Here is a 22,307-nt window from a genome sequence, read left to right on the forward strand (position 1 = left end):
CATATACCTGTCTAAAAGTTTTTAAACATAATTGTACATTCCTCTCCAGTTGCTTCTGATAGCTCATACCATAAGATGATCTTTATTATGAGGATGTATTTGAGCATCGATAAATGTCTATTGCGAAGAGTTTTAATATTACATGCTAAATAAAATCAAATAGAAAGTAAATAGCCTGTGGCCAGTTGAAGAGCAATAGCAAAGAAATGATTAGAGGGGAGTTTTTGGACAGAGAAGCATTCAGTGTTAGGGTTATAGTGAAAAGGCAGGTAGGTGGAGATGAATCCATGGCCAGATCAGTCATGACATTTAATAGTGGAGCAGGCTCAATGGGCCAGGTGGCCTACTCCTACTCCTGCTCCTGTTTCTTATTGTAAGGCCCTGGACCATATTTTTACTGTTATGCTGTGTATATTTCATTTTGGCAGTTCTGTAAGAGTTGCTTGTTTACAGCTTGCTCCGTTTTCAGCTTGTTTGGGTTATTGTTCAAGGTTAAGAGATGAGAAGAAATGTGTGCTATCCAATTAGGATGGTTGAATTTAGGGGAGGATTCTCTGGTGAGGGACACTTAAGGTTGGACTTGTGGCTTTTGTTTGTGAGGAGATGAAGAGGGAAGACGCAGGAAAGGAGAGGTTGTAGGACTTGACCTGGAGCGAGACCGTGATTTGACGCAACCCGGGGTGAGATCGATTCAGGATTGGTGACTTGGAGAAACTGTGAGCTCCAACTTGGTGCACATTAAGTTCCTAAGACCATAAGATATAGGAGTAGAAGTAGGCCTTTTTGCCCATTAAGTCTGCTCCACCATTCAATCATGGGCTGATCCAATTCTACCAGTCATCCCCACTTCCTTGCCTTCTCCCATACCCTTTGATGTCCTGGCTAATCAAGAATCTATCTATCTCTGACTTAAATGTACCCAATGACTTGGCCTCCACAGCCGCTTGTGGCAGCAAGTTCAACAGATTTGCCACCCTCTGACTAAAGTAATTTCTCCGCATCTCTGTTCTAAATGGACGTCCTTCAATGCTGAAGTCATGCCCTCTTGTCCTAGAATCACCTACCATGGGAAATAACTTTGCCATATCTAATCTGTTCAGGTCTTTTAACATTCGGAATGTTTCAATGAGATCCCCGCTCATTCTCCTGAACTCCAGGGAATACAGCCCAAGTGCTGCCAGACGTTCCTCACGGTAACCCTTTCATTCCTGGAATCATTCTTCTGAATCTTCTCTAAACCCTCTCCAATGTCAGTATACATAAAAGTTGCTGGTGAACACAGCAGGCCAGGCAGCATCTCTAGGAAGAGGTGCAGTCGACGTTTCAGGCCGAGACCCTTCGTCAGGACTAACTGAAGGAAGAGTGAGTAAGGGATTTGAAAGTTGGAGGGGGAGGGGGAGATCCAAAATGATAGGAGAAGACAGGAGGGGGAGGGATGGAGCCAAGAGCTGGACAGGTGATAGGCAAAAGGGATATGAGAGGATCATGGGACAGGAAGTCCGGGAAGAAAGACAAGACGGGGGGGACCCAGAGGATGGGCAAGGGGTATATTCAGAGGGACAGAGGGAGAAAAAGGAGAGTGATACACATGCCCTTACACTTCCTCCCTTACCACCATTCAGGGCCCCAAACAGTCCTTCCAGGTGAGGCAACACTTCACCTGTGAGTCGGCTGGGGTGATATACTGCGTCCGGTGCTCCCGATGTGGCCTTTTATATATTGGCGAGACCCGACGCAGACTGGGAGACCGCTTTGCTGAACATCTACGCTCTGTCCACCAGAGAAAGCAGGATCTCCCAGTGGCCACACATTTTAATTCCACATCCCATTCCCATTCTGACATGTCTATCCACGGCCTCCTCTACTGTAAAGATGAAGCCACACTCAGGTTGGAGGAACAACACCTTGTATTCCGTCTGGGTAGCCTCCAACCTGATGGCATGAACATCGACTTCTCTAACTTCCGCTAATGCCCCACCTCCCCCTTGTACCCCATCTGTTACTTATTTTTATACACACATTCTTTCTCTCACTCTCCTTTTTCTCCCTCTGTCCCTCTGAATATACCCCTTGCCCATCCTCTGGGTCCCCCCGTCTTGTCTTTCTTCCCGGACCTCCTGTCCCATGATCCTCTCATATCCCTTTTGCCTATCACCTGTCCAGCTCTTGGCTCCATCCCTCCCCCTCCTGTCTTCTCCTATCATTTTGGATCTCCCCCTCCCCCTCCAACTTTCAAATCTCTTACTCACTCTTCCTTCAGTTAGTCCTGACGAAAGGTTTCGTCCTGAAACGTCGACTGCACCTCTTCCTAGAGATGCTGCCTGGCCTGCTGCGTTCACCAGCAACTTTTATGTGTGTTGCTTGAATTTCCAGCATCTGCAGAATTCCTGTTGTTTGCGTCCAATGTCAGTATATCCTTTTTTAAAATAAAGAGCCCAAAACTGCACGCAATACTCCAAGTGTGGCCTCATGAGTGCCTTATAGAGCCTCAACATCACATTGCTGCTCTTGTATTCTGTACCTCTAGAAATGAACGCCAACATTGCATTCACCTTCTTCACTACCGATTCAAACTGGAGGTTAACCTTTAGGGTATCCTGCACAAGGACTCCCATTTCGCTTTGCATCTCTGCATTTTGAATTCCCTCCCCGTCTAAATAATAGTCTGCCTGTTTATTTCTTTTACCAAAGTGCATGACCATACACCTTCCAACATTGTTTTTCATTTGCCACATCTTTGCCCATTCCCCTACAGAAGCTAAGTCTCTCTGCAGGCTGTCTGTTTCCTCAATACTACCTGCTCCTCCATCTATCCTTGTATCATCGGCAAATTTAGCCACAAATCCCATAGTCCAAATCATTGACATACATCGTAAAAAGCAGCGGTCCCAATACCAACCCCTGCAGAACTCCACTGGTAATCGGCAGCCAGCCAGAATGTGGTCCCTTGATTTCTACTCTCTGTTTTCTGCTGATAGCCAATGCTCGGCCCATGCTAGTAACTTCCCTGTAATTTCTTGAGCTCTTAACTTGCTAAGCAGCCTCATGTGTGCCACCTTGTCAAAGGCCTTCTGAAAATCCAAGTACACCACATCTACTGCATCTCCTTTGTGTACCTTGCTTGTAATTTTCTCAAAAAATTACAGTAGGTTAGTCAGGCAGGATTTTCCTTTCAGGAAACCATGCTGGCTTTCGCCTATCTTGTCATGTACCTCCAGGTACTCTGTAATCTCATCCCTAACAATCGATTCCAACAACTTCCGAACCACTGATGTCAGGTTAACAGGTCTATAGTTTCCTTTCTGCTGCCTCCTACCCTCCTTAAATAGCAGAGTAACATTTGCAATTTTCCAGTCATCTGACACAATGCCAAATATATTTATTCTTGAAAGATCATCGTTAATGCCTCCACAATCTCTCCAGCTACTTCCTTCAGAACTTGAGTGTGCATTCCATCAGGTGCAGAAGATTTATCCACCCTCCGATCATTAAGCTTCCAAAGCACCTTCTCAGTCGTAGTTGTCACCGCACATACTTCACTTCCCTGACACTCTTGAATGTCTGGTATACTGCAGATGTCTTCCACTGTGAAGACTGATGCAAAATACACATTCAGTTCCTCTGCCATCTTTGTGTCTCTCATTACAATATCTCCAGCATTATTTTCTATTGGTCCTATATCTACCCTCAACTCTCTTTTACCTTTCATATACTTTAAAAAAAGCTTTTAGTATTTTCTTTGATATTAGTCACCAGCTTTCTTTCATCTTTTCCTTCCTAATGACTCTCTTAGTTTCCTTCTGCAAGTTTTTAAAATTTCCCAGTCCTCTAACTTCCCACTAGTTTTGGCTTCCTTGTATGCCCTGTCTTTTGCTTTTACTTTGTCTCTGACTTCACTTTTCAGCCATGGAAGTGTCCTTCTTCCATTTGAAAATTTCTTCTTATTTGGAATATATCTGTCTTGCACTTCACTCATCTTTTGCAGAAACTCCAGCCATTGCTGCTCTGTTGTCCTTCCTGCTGGTGTCCCTTTCCAGTCAACTTTGGCCAGTTCCCCCCTCATGCCATTGTAATTTCCTTTATTCCACTGAAATACCAACACAGTGGAATTTAGCTTCTCCTTCTCAAATTTCAAAATGAACTCGATCATATTGTAATCACTGTTCCCTAAGGGTTCCTTAACCTTAAGCTCTCCAGATCATTGCACAACACCCAATCCAGCACAACCAATCCCCTAGGACTCAACAACAAGCTGTTCTAAAGAGTCATCCCTTAGACATTCTACAAATTCTCTCTCTAGAGGTCCAGTACTGGCCTGGTTTCCCCACTCGACTTCCATGTTAAAATCCTCAATGATTATCGTGACATTTCTCTTCTGACATGCCTTTTCTATCTCCTGTAATCCACATCCCAGCTGCTGTTTGGAGGCCTGTATGCAACTGCTATAAGGGTCCTTTTACCCTTGCCATTTCTTAACTCAACCCATAGAGACTCTACACCTTCGGATCCTATGTTATCCTTTCTAATGATTTAATAATATTTCTTATACACAGGGCCACACCACCCCCTTTGCCTACTAACGTATATTTCTGATACACCGTATATCCTTGGACGTTCAGCTCCCAATGGCAGCCATCCTTAGCCAAGTTTCAGAGATGGCCACAGTGTCATACTTGCCAATCTGTAGCTGGATTTCAAGATCGTCCATTTTATTTCTTATGCTGCGTGCATTCAAATATTTCACTTTCAGTACAGTATTTGTTGTTTTCTGTTTTAACTGCACCACGCCTCTATTGCCCTGTAAATCATTCCATCTCTGTTGCACGCTATCTTTGATGTATTTCTGTATCCCCCTTCCTCAGCCCTGTCACTCCGGTTCCCATCCCCCTGCCAAATTAATTTAAACCCTCCCTAACAGCTGTATTAAAGCTGCCTGCTCGGATATTGGATCCCTTTGGGTTCAGGTGTAACCCATCCTTTTTATACAATTAGTACCTCCCCCAGAAGAGGCCCCAGTCATCCAGGAACCCAAAGCCCTGCCCCCTACACCAGTCTCTCAGCCATGCATTAATATGCCTGATCATGCTATTCTTGCGCTTCTTAACACATGGCACAGGCAGCAATCCTGAGAACACTACCCTAGAGGTCCTGCTTTTCAGCTTTCTACCCAACTCCCTGAACCCTCATAGGGGGATCAGAAGTGGAGGGAGTGAGCAGTTTCAAGTTCCTGGGTGTCAGGATCTCTGAGGATCTAACCTGGTCCCAACATAACGATGTAGTTATAAAGGCAAGACAGCGGTTATACTTCAACAGGAGTTTGAAGATATTTGGCTTGTCAACAAATACACTCAAAAACTTCTGTAGATGTACCGTGGAGAGCATTCTGAGCATCGCTGTCTGGTATGGGGGTGGGGTGGCTACTGCCCAGGACCAAAAGAAGCTGCAGAAGGTTGTAAATCTAGTCAGCTCCATCTTGGGCACTAGCCTATAAAGTACCCGGGACATCTTCAGTGAGCAGAGTCTCAGAAAGGCAGTGTCTATTATTAAGGACCTCCAGCATCCAGAGCATGTCCTTTTCTCACTGTTACCATCAGGTAGGAGGTACAGAAGCCTGAAGCGATTCAGGGACATCTTCTTCCCCTCTGCCATCCGATTGATTCCTACATGGACATTGAATTCTTGGACATTACCTCATTTTTTTTTAGTATAGAGTATTTCTGTTTTTTACATGTTTTTTTTAATCTATTCAATATAACAATATAACAACTACAGCACGGAAACAGGCCATCTCGGCCCTTCTAGTCCATGCAAAATATACATGTACTGTAATTCATTTATTATTTTTTTAATTTTCTTTTTCTCTTCTCTATTATGTATTGCATTCAACTGCTGCTGCTAAGTTAACATTCTTGTCACATGCTGGTGATAATCAACCTGATTCTGATTCGGACTGTTTCATTAAAATAGGCCCCTTTTTTTTGCTCTTTTCTTTACTAACCCTTTAGTCAAATTAAGAATCATAAACATAATCTTTTAATCATCTGTGGTGTACTGTCTGTTATTTCTGGCTCTAAATTGTAACAGGGTAAGGAATTACGCAGCATCCACACAAACAAGGGTTTGGGGCAGGATCATGCCTCAATCTCAGGAGTTTGCAGGTCCAGAAGTTATCTTCCCTAGACTTACGCAGCCAAAAAAACCCGGTGGTTTAATTATGTTCTCGTGTTCTGAGGAAGTGAAATAAAATGGAGTGAGAAATGCAAGGAAAATAGTCACTGATTCAGCTCATCAGATAATCATAATCTATATTACAGGTTTTCCTTCTACTTTGCAGCATTTTGGAATTTAAGAATATACTTTATGGTAAACAACAAAAGATCTTTTAAGCTGAGAGAAAATCCTTTAATCTCTCTGTTGTACAATTATAATTGTGTGTCCATATGTTTGTGGCAACTCCCATATGATGGATAAAATGCTCGTGTATTGGCATTCTCAGTGATATTTGATTGTGTAGACATTGAAGCTTATTTTGGTTGTTTGCATTTTGTAATTGCACTAGGGTCAGAATAATTGTATTTTCAAAATCAAAAGGTATTAGAGTTTCCAAATTACCACCAATTTTTGCCAATTATCTTTGAATTTATATAAAACTACTTCTTTTTTTAAGACTAGCAATAGAGGATAGCTACCAACTTAGTTAACATCAGAATCAGGTTGATTATCACCGGCATGTGACGTGAAATTTGTTAACTTAGCAGTTCAATGCAATGCATAATCTAGCAAAGAGAAAAAATAATAATAATAAATAAACAAGTAATTCAATTACGTATATTGAATAGATTTTTTTAAAAAGTGTAAAAACAGAAACACTGTATGTTTAAAAAAAAATGAGGTAGTGTCCAAAGATTCAATGCCCATTTAGGAATTGGATGGCAGAGGCGAAGAAGCTGTTCCTGAATCGCTGAGTGTGTGCCTTCAGGCTTCTGTACCTCCTACCTGATGGTAACAGTAAGAAAAGGGCATGCCCTGGGTGCTGGAGGTCCTTAATAATGGACGTTGTCTTTCTGAGACACCGCTCCCTAAAGATATCCTGGGTATTTTATAAGCTAGTCTCCAAGATGGAGCTGACTAGATTTACAACCCTCTACAGCTTCTTTCGATCATGTGCAGTAGCCCCTCCACACCAGACACTGATGCAGCCTGTCAGGATGCTTTCCAAGGTACAACTATAGAAGTTTTTGAGTGTATTTGTTGATACGCCAAATCTTTTCAAACTCCTAATAAAATATAGCCGCTGTCTTGTCTTCTTTCTGTCTTTGGCAGTCCATCGGTTTTCGATGTTGACTGAGGCCTGGGCAAGGTTGTATAGAAGACCGGCAGTTGCCTTCTTTATAACTACATCAATATGTTGGGACCAGGTTAGGTCCTCCGAGACCTTGACACCCAGGAACTTGAAACTGCACACTCTCTCTACTTCTGATCCCTCTTTGAGGATTGGTATGTGTTCCTTCGTCTTACCCTTCCGGAAGTCCACAATTAGCTCTTTCACCTTACTGAAGTTGAGTGCCAGGTTGTTGCAGTGGCACCATTCCACTAGTTGGCATATCACAATCCTGTATGCCCTCTCGTCACGACCTGAGATTCTACCAACAACGGTTGTATTGTCAGAAAATTTACAGATGGTAGTTGAGCTATGCCTTGCCACATAGTCATGTGTAGATAGAGAGTAGAGCAGTAGATTTAGCACACACCCCTGAGGTGCGCCTTCTGATGTACCCTCGTACTTATTTTATGCATCCGACCATTTAAAAAAAAGTTTCCAATTGTTTTTTATTGTCAAATGTTTTTTGGTACTATTCTCATTTCCATATTCTTTTCTTTTGCTTTAACGATTATTACGCTTGTGTTTCTTGTATAAATTATGTTCAACATATGTTTAAACATTTCTGTTCTTTGTACTTTAGGGTGTGTTGTTTACATCTCTGTGTCTGGACAGAAACCTGCCTGACATGATGCAGCTTTGGACAGACATTTTTAATAGGTGAGGACTAGTTCATAGTTGTTCTAAAATGTGTGGGAACTTTATTTTTTTTGTTATGATTAATTGATCTTGTCATCTTCAAATATGTCAATGGAAACTCATTGATCAGTATGGAGTAAGTTTAGTAGAAACATGGCCTTTTGCCAAATTATGTTCAGCATGATCTTTAAAATTAAGGGATAAAACTGGAAAAATAGTATTGAGATTTCAAGGCTAATACTGTTGGAGTGTTTTTGTGTTCTTGTATGATTAAATCAGTACACTCAGAAGGTTTGCATGATGAGCAAAATGCATGTAAAGAATACTGTTATGCAGCAGACAATGCCTCTGTTGTACAATTAAACATCTTGATTCATTTTGATTGTGCCTTTGCAAATGAATAGATCGGAAAGACTTTGAAACAGTTGATCTGTAAATAATTAAGCATCAAGTAGTTCTGATGAAAACAAGTGGCCTGAAACATTAATTTTGCTTTGTTTCCATATTGCTATGTGGCTCTTTGAGTATTTCCAGTCATTTTTGTGTTTATCTCATATTTCCGCTATTTTGCTGTTTTTGTTTTTTGATCTTTGAATCACTGAACAGTACTGTCAGTCAATAGCCTATCTCGTTTCCACTCCTGCAGTCCACATTTTGATGATGAGGAACATTTCAGAGTATTAGTTATGATGACTGCACAGGAGCTGTCCAATGGGATTCCAGACACAGGACATCAATATGCAGCAGTTCGAGCTGGCAAGACACTAACCCCAGCAGGAAATCTACAAGAAATATTTAATGGGTTAAGTCAGGTAGAATTTGATCATTGTTCTTCTTTTTTCCACCTTCATTACTTTATAGTATTTTTATACAGAAAGAAAAAGTTTGTCAGTTATCCCCAAAGAGTGGGGAATTGGCTTAAATCTGGCATTTGTTATTTGATTTTAAAAAAACACATAGATGTTTTCAGAATAAGGTTTGTTGATTTTGTGGCAGCAGTACAATGCAATACATAAAAATAGTGTGAAAAAACTTGAATTACAGTAAGTATACATTCAATAGTTAAATAAGTGGCGCAAAAATAGAAATAAAAAAAAGTAGAGTGTTAGTGTTCATGGATTCAATGTCCATTCAGAAATTGGATGGCAGCGGGGAAGAAGCTGTTCCTGAATCTTTGAGTGTGTGCTTCCACGCTTCTGTACCTCCTTCCTGATGGTAACAATGAGAAGAGGGCATGTCCTGGGTGATGGTGGGGGTGGGGGGGGGGGTCCTTATGGTGGATGCCATCTTCTTGAGGCATCGCTCCTTGAAAATGTCCTGGATACTATGGAGGCTCGTGCTAATGATGGAGATGACAAAGTTTCAAGTCTCTGCAGCTTATTTCAGTCTTGTGCAGTGCCCCCTCCCCCCAATACCAGATGGTGTTGCGGCCAGTTAGAATGCTGTCCACAGTACATCTGTAGAAAGTTTCGAGTGTTTTTGGAGACGTACCAAATCTTCTCCTAATGAACTCCTAATCAACTCCTAATGAAATATAGCCGCATTTGTGCCTTCTTTGTAGCTGCATTGATATATTGGGTCCAGATTAGATCCTCAGAGACATTGACACCCAGGAATTTCGCTTGCTCACTCTTTCCATTTCTGATCCCTCTATGTGGACTGGTGTGTGATCTCTCGTCTTACCCTTTCAGGAGTTCACAGTCTGGTCTTACTGACATTAAGTGCCAGGTTGTTGCTATGACACCACTCAATTAGCTGATATATCTCACTCCAGTATGCCCTCTCATCACTGTCTGAAATTCTGTCAACAATGGTTGTAGTGTCAGCAAATTTAAAGATGGCATTTGAGCTGTGCCTAGTCACACAGTTATGGGTGTAGAGAGAGAAGAGCAGTTGGCCAAGCACACAACCCTGAGGTGCACCAGTGTTGATTGTCAGCGAGGTGGAAATGTTGTTTCTGATTTGCGTAAATTGTGGTCTACCAGTTAGGAAGTCAAGGATCCAGTTGCCGAGAGAGGTACAGAGGCACCGGTTCTGGAGTTTTTCCAAAAGAACTGTAGGAATGATTGTGTTAAATACTGAGCTATAGCCAATAAACAGCATCCTGGCATAGGTATTTGTATTGTATCCTTAGTTAGCCAAGCATTGAGTATAGGAATAAGGAGGTTATGCTAAAAAATGGCTGTAGCTTGGCTACTGCTTACGGTTCTGATCATTATGTTCCGAAATAATGTGATAGTAATCAAGAAGGTGCAAAAACATAAAATGTTAAAAAGTAAAAACTTAATGGTCTTTTTGAATGCACATAGCACTTGCAGTAAGTTGAGAGCACAGATATCCTGATATGGTTATAATCTAAATTCTATTGTGGAGATGTGGTTATAGGACTGGTCCATTATTCCAGAGATTAGGCCAAAAGGAAAAGGGGGTAGTGCAGTGCTGGAAATAAAGGAATATATTGGAGGGTTTTGAGTTATAATGTGATACTGCATAGTAGTGTTGGGTTGAAATCATGAATGGCAGAATAAAGAAGACAGGTTGGAACAGACTGCAGAGCATAAATGAAGAAATATCTGGAGCATGTTTGAAGGGAAGTGCAATTGTCTTGGGAGATTTTAATCTACATATTACTTTATCCAAACTACAAGAGTATTGTGGAATTCATCAGTGAATTCATCACTTGTGGAGTTCATCAGAGATTGCTTCTTAGAGCAGTATGTCACAGAACCTATTGTGAGAATAATTTTATTTAGATTTGGTTATGACTAATGAGGAAAGGTAAAAGGTTTTGTTGTTAAAGATCTCCTGGGATGATTGGTGGTCACCACAAGATCAAAGTTAGTGTCTTCACCTTAAATATGTGCAATTATAATGGTATGAATGTGAAGCTGTTTAACGTGAACTGAGAAAATAAGGAGGCAGGTCAGTAGGATGTAAGCAGGTATTCAGATAGTTGGCTCATAATGCTGAGCAAAAATTTATTCCAACTGGGAAGATGGATTCCCTGAGAGAACAGTTAACAAAGGTGAAGGATAATATTAAATTGAAAAGAAGAGCGTACAAAAGTGTAAGGGTTGATGGTAAGTAGACCAGAGGACTGGGAAGTTTTTGGGATCCAACAGTGAAAGTAAAAAGCATTTTTTTAACAAAAAAAAAGCAAAGCATTGATTTTGAGAGGAAACTTGCATGTAATCTCATAAGAGTTTGATATGTAAATGAAAAGGAAGTATCTAGGGGACTAGGGACTCAGCATGCTAAATAAATAACAGGAAATGAAGAAATGCCTGATATGTTAAATCATTTTTTTGTATTGGTCTTCACCATAGAGGTCACTGCATAATGTTTGGGTCAATTTCAGATAAAAGGGAGAAACATAAAAATCATGTTTGCAAGAAATAATGTGTTAGAGAAACTTTGTGTGCTAAAAGACAGATTGCCAAGGCTGCATCCAAGGGCCTTAAGGAAGTGGCTGCAGAGCAAGTGGACACATTGGCATTTTGAAAACTTGCCTCATTCTAAGAGGGTTCTAGAAGATTAGAAAACAGCCAATGTAATTCCCTTGCTCAAAAAGAGGAAGACAGAAGGCGGGGAACTATAGTCCGTTAGTTTGGCATGTATTATTGGTGAGATGCTAGAGCCATCAAAGGAATTAATTAATAATTTTGGAAAGCTGAACATAATCAAACCTAGTCACCATGATTTTATGAAAGGTGAATTGTGTTTGGTAAATTTGCTCAAAGTTTCGTGTATGTGACAGGAAGAATTGAGAAAGAGGAACCTGTAAAGTTAGTGTAATTTGATTCCAAAATACATTTGACAAGGTGCTGTTTTAGCGACTGGTGCATAATTCAAGAGCCCAATATATTAGAGAAAATGAGCTGGTGTAGATAGAAAACAAAATTGGAATGAATGTGTCTTTTTCAGGCTGAAACCATCTTGATCCTCAGTTGTTTACTATTTACATTAGTAACCTGGAGGAGGGAATGAATTATAAAGCTTCCAAGCTTTTATATGAAATTGTGTTTAAATGTTTTCTTCCAAAGGTGCACCAAATGAAGAGAATTGCGGAGATGCCTGAACTTACGACAATTATTCGTAAACTGCAACGTATTAAGATGCACTTAATGAGCAGTGAGAACATGAGGTGAGTTTCTAATGTTCAGGAGCACACAATAATCAACTGAGTTAAAGTACACATAACTTCAAAGTTTTCATCCTCTGACTTTCTTGTAAGGAAGTTTCAAGTGGAATTTGACGGATATATATTAAGGATTAACTTTGCAGAACTGCAATTTTTGATATCAAGCAGGCAGTATATTTACTACATCATCTATAAGATGCATTAAAGCATTTAAACTTAGTTCTATTATTTTACTCTACAAAATCACGCCCATAATGAGTATAGATTTTTTCATTTCCCGATACCTGCCACTTATCTCATGGTTCTGGCATTGTGGTTCATTTATAATTTATTAGCAATAATAATTGTAACAATAATAGTACAAAGTAACTCTCTTAGAGTTAAGAACCTGACTTTTACAGGACTCATGGCATTTAAAGTAAAAAATAGTTGGTAGGTTGTGCTTCAATTTAAAACAAAATTATATAGATGGTCCATAATTCTCATGTGAACATAGTTTCCAGCTTGTTAAAGAATCTGTTATTTCTGTAATGACATAAATGATAAATGTATATTAGAAATACTATTTTCTCGTGATATTTAGTCTATGACATCATTGTATTAAATACAATGGCCACAGTTTTGTATTATCAATTTGATTATTGCTTTGATTTACGTTGTCTTAACGTAGATGTGCAGTGAATGCAACTCCACCACAAGTGCCAGAAGCATCAAAAGAAGTTGAAAAGTTCCTGAAAAATATTCCTGGATTTGGAAAGAAAAAGAAAGAAAAGAAACTCATCCGTTCAAATATTGTTGAGGTATTAATTTAAAAGCATTAAAATTTCCATTAGTGGAAACTCCCATCTGTCCAGCCATGTTTAACCTGTGCTTTAATTTGTTCTTGACTTCTGAGTTTTTCAACTTTCATCCTCTGGCTCGATGTTTGATATTGACATTTATTTTCTTATTCTAATTGGAGTGAGTTTCTGTATATTTCTCTCATCCTAATTTGGTTTATAGTGGAAACATCTGTATTCGTGTATTTGGGTCTGCAATTAGAAAAGAGCTCATTAAGTGAGCAAAATTTTGCAAATGGAATTTAATGTGGAGAAAGTGAGGTAATGCACTTTAGTAAGTGAAATCTAAAAGCAGATTATTGTCTGAATAGAGAACGATTGCAGCTGAACAAATATAGAATATTCTCATCCATAAATCATAAGAAAAGTTAGCTGGCAAGTATAAAAAGTCGTGCAAAAAGTTAGCTGGAATTTAGAAATTGAGAATTAATTTTACAGTTATAACATAAGAGATCAGCAGAGGGCAGAGCTGGAATACTGAACAATTTTGGTCCCCTTATTTAAGAAAGGATTGGCAGCAGTCATGGAGCATTATAGCACAGAAGCAGGTCCTTTGATCCATTTAGTCCATGCCGAAATATTGTTCTGCCTAGTCACATTGACCTGCACCTGAACCATAGTGCTCCATACCCCTCCCATCCATTTACTTACCCAAACTTCTCTCAAATGTTGCAGTAGAACCCACATCCATCGCTTCCGCTGGCAGCTCATTCAAAACTCACACCACCTTCTGAGTGAAGAAGCTCCCCCTCAGGTTCTGTTTAAGTGTATCTCCTTTCACCAAAAACCTCTCGTTTGCATCTCACTAACCTCAGCGGAAAAAGATATGCTTGCATTTACCTTATCTATACCCTTAGTAATTTTGTATACTTCTATTAAACATCCCCTGATTCTTCTATGCTCCAGTAAATAAAGTCCAAAGGGATTCACTAGGATGATGGGGTTGCCTTATCAAGAGGCTAAAGATAAAAGATCCACATCCTTTGAATTTGGAAGAAGGAGAGATGACATTGAAACATAAGATTCTTGGATGTTGTGAGAATCTTGAACAAGTGCATATTGATACAATTAGAGAGAATACTCATTTAAAATCTGTGGAATCCTTCATTCCTGAAAATTGTGAGATTATTGGTGGTACTTAAAAGAAAGTAGATAAATTTTTGAGAAGGTGGGGAATCAGGACAATTTGGAATTGGCACAGAAGTGGACCTGAAGTCTTAGGCAAATTAGCCATTATCTGTTTGAATTGCAGGATAGGCTTCAGCTGAGTGAGCTGTTGTGTTCTTGCCACAATTATCTGCCATCTTGTTTACCCTTCACTTTTTTTTAAAATGGATAAAAAAAAACTCTACAAAATATTAATGTGCCCATGAGGAAGAACAGTTAAATTGATCTCTCAAACATGAGATTCTGCAGATGCTGGAAATCCAGAACAACACACATAATGTTGAAGAACTCAGCAAATCTGGAGGCATCTATGGAAATGAATAAACAGTCGACATTTCAGGCTGAGCACTTCATCAGGATCAATTGATCTCTTCTGTGCTGTGTATGATGCTTTAAGAACGATACTGGAATTTTTTCTAATTATCAAATATTCATTTTTTATGTTAACAGACAATTGTGCTTTAGTTCTATTAGTAATCTAATTTTTGAGACCACATCAGTTATCTAATTGGAAAAAGTCATTAAAAGAAATAGACTAATCAGAATATATAATTAAACCTTCTCCCGAGCCTCATAGTCACCATTCAAATATTCTGTCCTGACACAGATTCTAAGAACAGATTCCTTACCTTAGATGCTGGGGAATACATAACCTTGGCCCTTCTGACAGGCCCAAGGGAGTCCAGTGGTGGTCAGTTGCCAGGGAATATGAGCAATATGAGCTGGGCCTTCAAGTGTGGAACTTACTGCTTATGTGCTAAGTACTGAAACTTGTGCTTTTGTTTGGAACTGTTGACATTTTGTAGAAAAATCCCAAATATTGCCATGAGTCCACATTTACTTTATTATTTGCAAATGTTAGTGTTTTCCACAGGAATGTTTGCCTATTGCACTAGTTCAAGGTTCTTTGAAAGATAGAAACATAGAAACATAGAAAATAGGTGCAGCAGTAGGCCATTCGGCCCTTCGAGCCTGCACCGCCATTTATTATGATCATGGCTGATCATCCAACTCAGAACACCGCCTCAGCCTTCCCTCCATACCCCCGATCCCCGTAGCCACAAGGGCCATATTTAACTCCCTCTTAAATATAGCCAATGAACTGGCCTCAACTGTTTCCTGTGGCAGAGAATTCCACAGGTTCACCACTCTCTGTGTGAAGAAGTTTTTCCTAATCTCGGTCCTAAAAGGCTTCCCCTCTATCCTCAAACTGTGACCCCTCGTTCTGGAATGTGAGAAGATGTGAGAATACTTCATCTTTGGAAGCCAATTATTAATTGGTGCCTTTTCTCAAGACTAATTAGACTTACTTAAAGCAACCCCAGATCAATTCTAGCTGCCTTTGCCTGACACCTATCACGATTATTATTTTTATTTCTCCACATTTAAGTTCCTTGGTGTCGAATTTCCTGTGTCCACAATATTTTGTTTCTGTGATAAATATTGTAGACTTCTTCACCCCCATCAATATGGCCGAATACTAACCTCAAGAGGCATGTGAGGCCTGATGCAGCTGATACTGTTCTTGTGAAAATTAGTCGTCTGAAGCATCCTTTTCAAATTGTAAAAAAAAATCTAGCTATAATTTTTGAGTTGAGTAATAGTACAGCTATTTTGCCAAATTGTTTTGTTTTGGAAAAGATCAGAGTGACCATAAATTATTGACCAGCAATGTGCATTGGCAGAAAGCAAAGAGTGGGAATAAACGGGACCTTTTCAGAATGGCAGGCAGTGACGAGTCGGATACCGCAAGGCTCAGTGCTGGGACCCCAGTTGTCTACAATATATATTAATGACTTAGACGAGGGAATTAAATGCAGCATCTCCAAGTTTGTGGATGACACGAAGCTGGGCGGCAGTGTTAGCTGTGAGGAGGATGCTAAGAGGATGCAGGGTGACTTGGATAGGTTAGGTGAGTGGACAAATTCATGGCAGATGAAATTTAATGTGGATAACTGTGAGGTTATCCACTTTGGTGGCAAAAACAGGAAACAGGTTATTATCTGAATGGTGGGCGATTAGGAAAAGGGGAGGTGCAACGAGACCTGGGTGTCATTGTACACCAGTCATTGAAAGTGGGCATGCAGGTACAACAGGCGGTGAAAAAGGCGATTGGTATGCTGGCATTCATAGCAAGAGGATTCGAGTACAGGAGCAGGGGGGTACTACTGCAATTGTACAAGGCCTTGGTGAGACCACACCTGGAGTATTGTGTGCAGTTTTGGTCCCCTAATCTGAGGAAAGACATTCTTGCCATAGAGGGAGTACAAAGAAGGTTCACCAGATTGATTCCTAGAATGGCAGGACTTTCATATGATGAAAGACTGGATCGGCTAGGCTTATACTCTCTGGAATTTAGAAGATTGAGGGGAGATCTGATTGAAACGTATAAAATTCTAAAGGGATTGGACAGGCTAGATGCAGGAAGATTGTTCCTGATGTTGGGGAAGTCCAGAACGAGGGGTCACAGTTTGAGGATAAAGGGGAAGCCTTTTAGGACCGAGATGAGGAAAAATTTCTTCACACACGGAGTGGTGAATCTGTGGAATTCTCTGCCACAGGAAACAGTTGAGGCCAGTTCATTGGCTATGTTTAAGAGGGAGTTAGATATGGCCCTTGTGGCTAAAGGGATCAGGGGTATGGAGAGAAGGCAGGTACAGGGTTCTGAGTTGGATGATCAGCCATGGTCGTACTGAATGGTGGGGCGGGCTCAAAGGGCCGAATGGCCTACTCCACCTATTTTCTATGTTTCTATGTCTGTGTTTCTATGTCTATGTTTCTATGTTATATTTAATTCCAGTCAATGGTCTAACTCAAAAAATAGTTCCTTCTGGCATAAATTCAGTAATGGAAGTGAACGTTGAATGTTTTAATGAATGTATTCTGCTGAGTTCAAGTCACATTTAAATCAACTTATAAAACAGTTGAAATTTGGGTATTTTTTCATTGTAGCATTCCATTCTTCCCTTGGTGCCCACATCACTGTCTACTAAACTATATTCCCATATTTCAACAAATGTTTGTTGATCCTTAAATATAAAGTTTAAAAGATTAAAAATATAGCTAAAATTGATTCTTTTTCTTCTAGAAACCACTTAATCCTGACGTTGAGAGTGGAGTGTCTGAAGGTTCAAGAGCTACCAGAAAGCTGGTGTTTGTAAGACTAATACATTTGAACTGATTATAACTCTCCCTACTAGCTACCTTATTTGTTCCATTAATGTTTTCCAAATGGTGGTCTATGTATGTGAACTGCTAACTTTTTATCTGCCTGAACATGTGCTTTGAAATATTTTAAAATAGCATGTGTTTAAAGATAATTTATTTCTACATATTTCCATGCTAATATGAAAATGTTAAAGCTCTGTGTGACTCCTCCTTGTAGGAACCTATCTTCAAGGCTTGTCAAATGAAGACACATTTCCAGCTTCCCTTTCCCGTGAATTATGTTAGTGAATGTATTCGAACTGTTTCCTACATGAATCCAGACTTCGCCAGGTAACTGCATTGGCATACAATTGTAAAGATTTATTTCTTGATGGCTTTGAATGCAAGTCAAAGTAAGGACTTAAAAAAAAAAATAAAGAGAGGAGAGGAAGTAAATCAGTTTATATGTTGTGTTTTTGATCTGAAATTTGAGAAACTCCTTAAACCTTTGAGCTAGGTATGACATCAATCTTGACTTTATTCAGGGAAGTGAATGAAAATAACATCTCCTAGTGGTCTTTAAGTAAATTAATATATTTAGGAGAAGAATGAAATTGACTAAATTTTTCTCCAGATTTTTTTTTATAAAGAAATGCTGCCTTCAGGAAGGGAATTAAGTTGAAATTGGCACTCAGTAATCTTGTAAATAAGTCAGTACATTGGAGAAGAAAATGGTTTTATAGATAAATTCACACTATCACGCTATGTTGAAATTACCCCCCCCCCCCCAAGTTTCTAGTCACTACTGAGTTGGCTGATATCAGCCATATCAGAAGGGTGGTAAAAATTAGCTTGTACTAGGAGGGAGATTAAAATCTGCCAGATAGCTCTCCAATGAGCCACATTTGGAGAGGAGTCATTGTGTGAGATACTGCACATGTATAGTCATATAAATAAACAGTTAATTGAAATTATGGGGATATTTTTGAGCAGTCCTGTACTGGCATATCAAATGAAGATGCAGAAGATGGTATATGGTGTGATTGCATGGGTTTCCTGCAGGCGTTCCAGTTTTTTTCCCACATTCCAAAGATTTGTAAGGCCTGTCACCGAGCTTTATCTCTAAATAAAATATAAATAAATCACCTTTCTTTTCCAAATTTAACACACATTTAATTCCTTTCCTTAATCCATAAGTGTGCAGAGCATATTCCTTCACCCATACTGTACAGGAAATCTAACCTGTATTTCAATGGGACAAAAGGAAATAAATGAATATAAGTGACTTGTCATTTCTTTGTAGAGAATGTTCTAACGGAATGCATACCAATGGGCTTCAGTAACTTCATTATTTTTATTTGCTCTGGAGAATATTTGCCATTACCTATACAGTTAAATTGTCTGATTTAAATACATTTGTCTCTAAATTAACTCTTATTTATAGACTTGCTGTTCTTGCACGGCTGTTGTCTGCTAAATTCCTCCACCGTGAAATCAGAGAGAAAGGTGGTGCATATGGAGGTGGTGCCAACTTGAGCAACAGTGGTCTATTTTCATTCTATTCCTACAGGTACCAGTGACTGTTTGAAATAGTGTTAATTGTGAAGAGAGAAAGAGAATAGATTGAAATGTCAGTTTCCCCTGGTTTTTACCAGGCATTAGAAACAACAAATGCATATAACTTTTCAACTGAGATTATGGACTTGGTGCTGAAATTTCAGATTAGGTTGGGTAACTTTTTTTAAAACTAGTACACATCTGATACCCCTCTAGTTAGGTCTTTATTCATCTGCTCCAGAGTCTTGTGGCTAGATTTTGTTTCATCTTGTTTGAAGCCATACCTGTGCTTATTATACAGTAAGTGCTATAAATACAAGTTCTTGTTATTCAGTGTATGTGTTTACCTGTGTAGCATTATCATTGTTTATGTTGATGGCCACAATGTGAATGAAAATCGGCTCTAGTGAAAAGGCAGGTCAAGGGAGAAGAAAATTTGCAGTGTACAACAATTAATTTGAGATTGAAACACTTGAATCTGCAAAGGAAATTTACTTTAGCAGGTTTTGTAAAACTAAATGATCTAATAGGATACAAATTTGCATAGTTAGTTCATTCCTTCATTTTAGGCTTCATAGGTAATTTTTCAGTCTTCAAATGCTAATGGATGTGTAGCCATAAGATTGCTCTAGAACTTAAAATAGTCTGATTGTAGGTTTCTGATTTTTATTAGTGACTAGGTACTTTGTAGATCATAAAACATGAGCAAGTGGTGGTCTGTTAAGGATACAAATATGAGAAAGTAACAGTTTTGTTTTAAATCAAAATCTTCCAGAGATCCAAATTCTCTCGATACAATATCCGTATTTAGACGAAGCATTGCTTGGGCCAAATCAGGAAAATTTACACAAGAAGATATTGATGAAGCTAAATTGTCTGTCTTTTCATATGTGGATGCTCCCATTGCACCATCGGACAAGGGTAAGAATGTTTGATTAGTATGACAAGCTCAAGATGTGAGAGTATGGGAAATATAAAACAATGGTTGATTCTCTGGTGATTGTGGAAGAAGTGGGTCACAGGTAGTGGCTGATAGACTGATCAATTTGGAAAAGCATTTAAACTGCTGAAAAACCCTGCAGTGCTTAGTTTAAAAATAGAATGGCTACTAAGGTGAAGGCAGACAACCCAATCCTCAGTGTAAAACTTCTCGGATTGAGAATACCCAACTTTTGGGCACTTGTACATACATATAAATCAGCTGCAATAATTGGTGCCTGGGTCAGGCTGAGCATCAAACAGTCTCCCTTGCTGAATTGGTGAGGCTGATTGGTACCCGTTCGTATAGCACCTGCTTATACTTCATGTTGCAGCTCTTTCTGTGATTCTGTCCCATTTGTTCACTTCTGAATCAAGAAAAAGAAAGGTTATGAGCAGTTCTCAGAAATTGACCCATTTTCTAAGCTTTGGGACTGCTTGTAATTAAATGACAGGCTATCCAACTTGCACCTCAGAAGCAACTAAATTATGTTCCCATTTTTGATTTTGTTCTGCGCATTTTAACCTTTGACCAAATTCCAACCTGTCCTGTTTTGGAGGTTGCGACTGAGCATGTGCTGTCAGTTAGCAAATCTGTTAACTTCTGCAAAAGCTCTTATTGGTATATCATTCTTAATGGAGTTTCTTGTGGTCAGAGATAACTTCCAAGTTCAAAGTAAATTATTATCAAAGTACAAATATGTCACCATATACAACCCTGAGTTTCATTTTCTTGTGGGCATTCACAGCCTTATACTTTGATATGGACAACTACACTATCCATAGGGTCGCCATGATTCGATGATGACTCAATAGCAGTCAACAACAACAATCATCTCCAACATCTTCTCAAACACTAACGTCAAACTAACTGCCCTCTAATTTCCTTTCTTCTGCCTCTCCATTCTTGGAGTGACATTTGCATTTTCCTGTCCTCTAGGCCAGAATCTATTGATTCTTGAAAGATCACTACTAATAAAAGGTTCAAAGTATACAACTTTGAAATTCTTCTAATCCAGGTAGTCACAAAGCCAAAAGAATGGCAACACGATCAACAACTTCTTTGATATGTATCTATCTTGCACCTTTCAAATTGCTCCCAGAAATTTCATCCATTGCTGCTCTGCTGACATCTCTGCTAGTGTCTCTTTCCAGTCAACTTTAGCTAGCTCATTTCTCATGCCTCTGTAATTCCCTTTAGTCTAATACTGATAAATCTTTCTAGCTTCTCCCTCTCAAATTGCAGGGTGAATGTTATCATATGATCACTTTCTCCTTAGGGTTATTTTACCTTATGTGCTCTGATCACTTTTGGTTCATTGTACAACACCCAGTGCAGAATAGTTGATCTCCTAGCGGGCTCAACCGCAGGCCGCAGGACTAATTGTTTTTGTAAAATTTTCTGCAGTTCTGGTCCCCATACTTCAGGTGGATGTGATGAAACAAAAAATAAGATTATTGCCACCACTGCTGGAGACCTAGAGATAGGAGATTGGATAGCTGGGACTACTTTCCCTGAGTTGTATAAAAATCAAGGAAGACATTGATAAGAAAGATGATCAGTCTTTTTTGTTGATTAGGAGACTTTAAACCTGTGGTCCCTGATTTTAATCTGAGCAGAAAGAGCTAAAATAGATGGGGCAAGATTTTCACACAGAAGATGATGGGTACATGTAAAGAGCTATCAGAGGAAGTGGTAGCAGCAGGTACTGTTCGTGTTAAAAAGACATCCGTATGGTTTCATGGTTTGGAAAGGTTCAGAGTGATATGGGCCAAATGGGACTGACTCAGGAGGCACCTTGATTGGCTGATAGGTCTGTTTCAGTGACATGTAACTCATCATGGTACTCATCCTCGTCCCTGCTACACAAAGCCTCCTACCCACAAATGATATAGGAATAATGAAATTCATTAATTACTCCCTATATCTCTGGAACCACTTGGCAGTGAACACAGACACAGACACTGTGGCCTTCACTGTGCCTTTAGTGATTTTAGCAAATTTTGTTTTATAGTTGGGACAAATGATTATGACAGCAAACATGACACTTCATGACAGCACACTTCAGACAAGTGTGAGGTATTGCATGTTGGAAGGACAAACCAAGGTAGAACATACAGGGTTAATGGTAGGGCACTGAGGAGTGCAGTGGAACAGAGGGATCTGGGAATATGGATACAAAATTCCCTAAAAGTGGCGTCACAGGTAGATAGGGTCGTAAAGAGAGCTTTTCGTACATTGGCCTTTATTAATCAAAGTATTGAGTATAAGAGCTAGAATGTTATGATGAGGTTGTATAAGGCATTGGTGAGGCCGAATCTGGAGTATTGTGTTCAGTTTTGGTCACCAAATTACAGGAAGGATATAAATAAGGTTGAAAGAGTGCAGAGAAGGTTTACAAGGATGTTGCCGGGACTTGAGAAACTCAGTTACAGAGAAAGTTTGAATAGGTTAGGA

The 22,307-nt window shown here is 39.5% G+C and overlaps 1 protein-coding gene across 4 annotated transcripts in view; it reads left to right on the top strand.

Moving 5' to 3' along the window:
* The window catches only part of pitrm1 (pitrilysin metallopeptidase 1), a 121,182-nt gene that overhangs the window by 33,719 nt on the left and 65,156 nt on the right, over positions 1-22,307 (top strand). For all 4 annotated transcript variants that reach the window (XR_011885511.1, XR_011885510.1, XR_011885509.1 and 1 more), the window contains exons 18-25: positions 7,965-8,041; positions 8,667-8,832; positions 12,064-12,164; positions 12,832-12,961; positions 17,256-17,324; positions 17,553-17,665; positions 18,759-18,884; positions 19,647-19,792. Coding sequence is in view for 1 of the 4 variants with exons in the window: in XM_072253998.1 (XP_072110099.1) it covers positions 7,965-8,041; positions 8,667-8,832; positions 12,064-12,164; positions 12,832-12,961; positions 17,256-17,324; positions 17,553-17,665; positions 18,759-18,884; positions 19,647-19,792 (928 nt within the window). In the remaining 3 variants the exon portion in view is untranslated. The remainder of the gene's footprint in view (positions 1-7,964; positions 8,042-8,666; positions 8,833-12,063; positions 12,165-12,831; positions 12,962-17,255; positions 17,325-17,552; positions 17,666-18,758; positions 18,885-19,646; positions 19,793-22,307) is intronic.

The sequence above is a fragment of the Mobula birostris genome, chromosome 3 (assembly GCF_030028105.1).
Source record: "Mobula birostris isolate sMobBir1 chromosome 3, sMobBir1.hap1, whole genome shotgun sequence".
Taxonomy (NCBI): Eukaryota; Metazoa; Chordata; class Chondrichthyes; order Myliobatiformes; family Myliobatidae; genus Mobula; species Mobula birostris.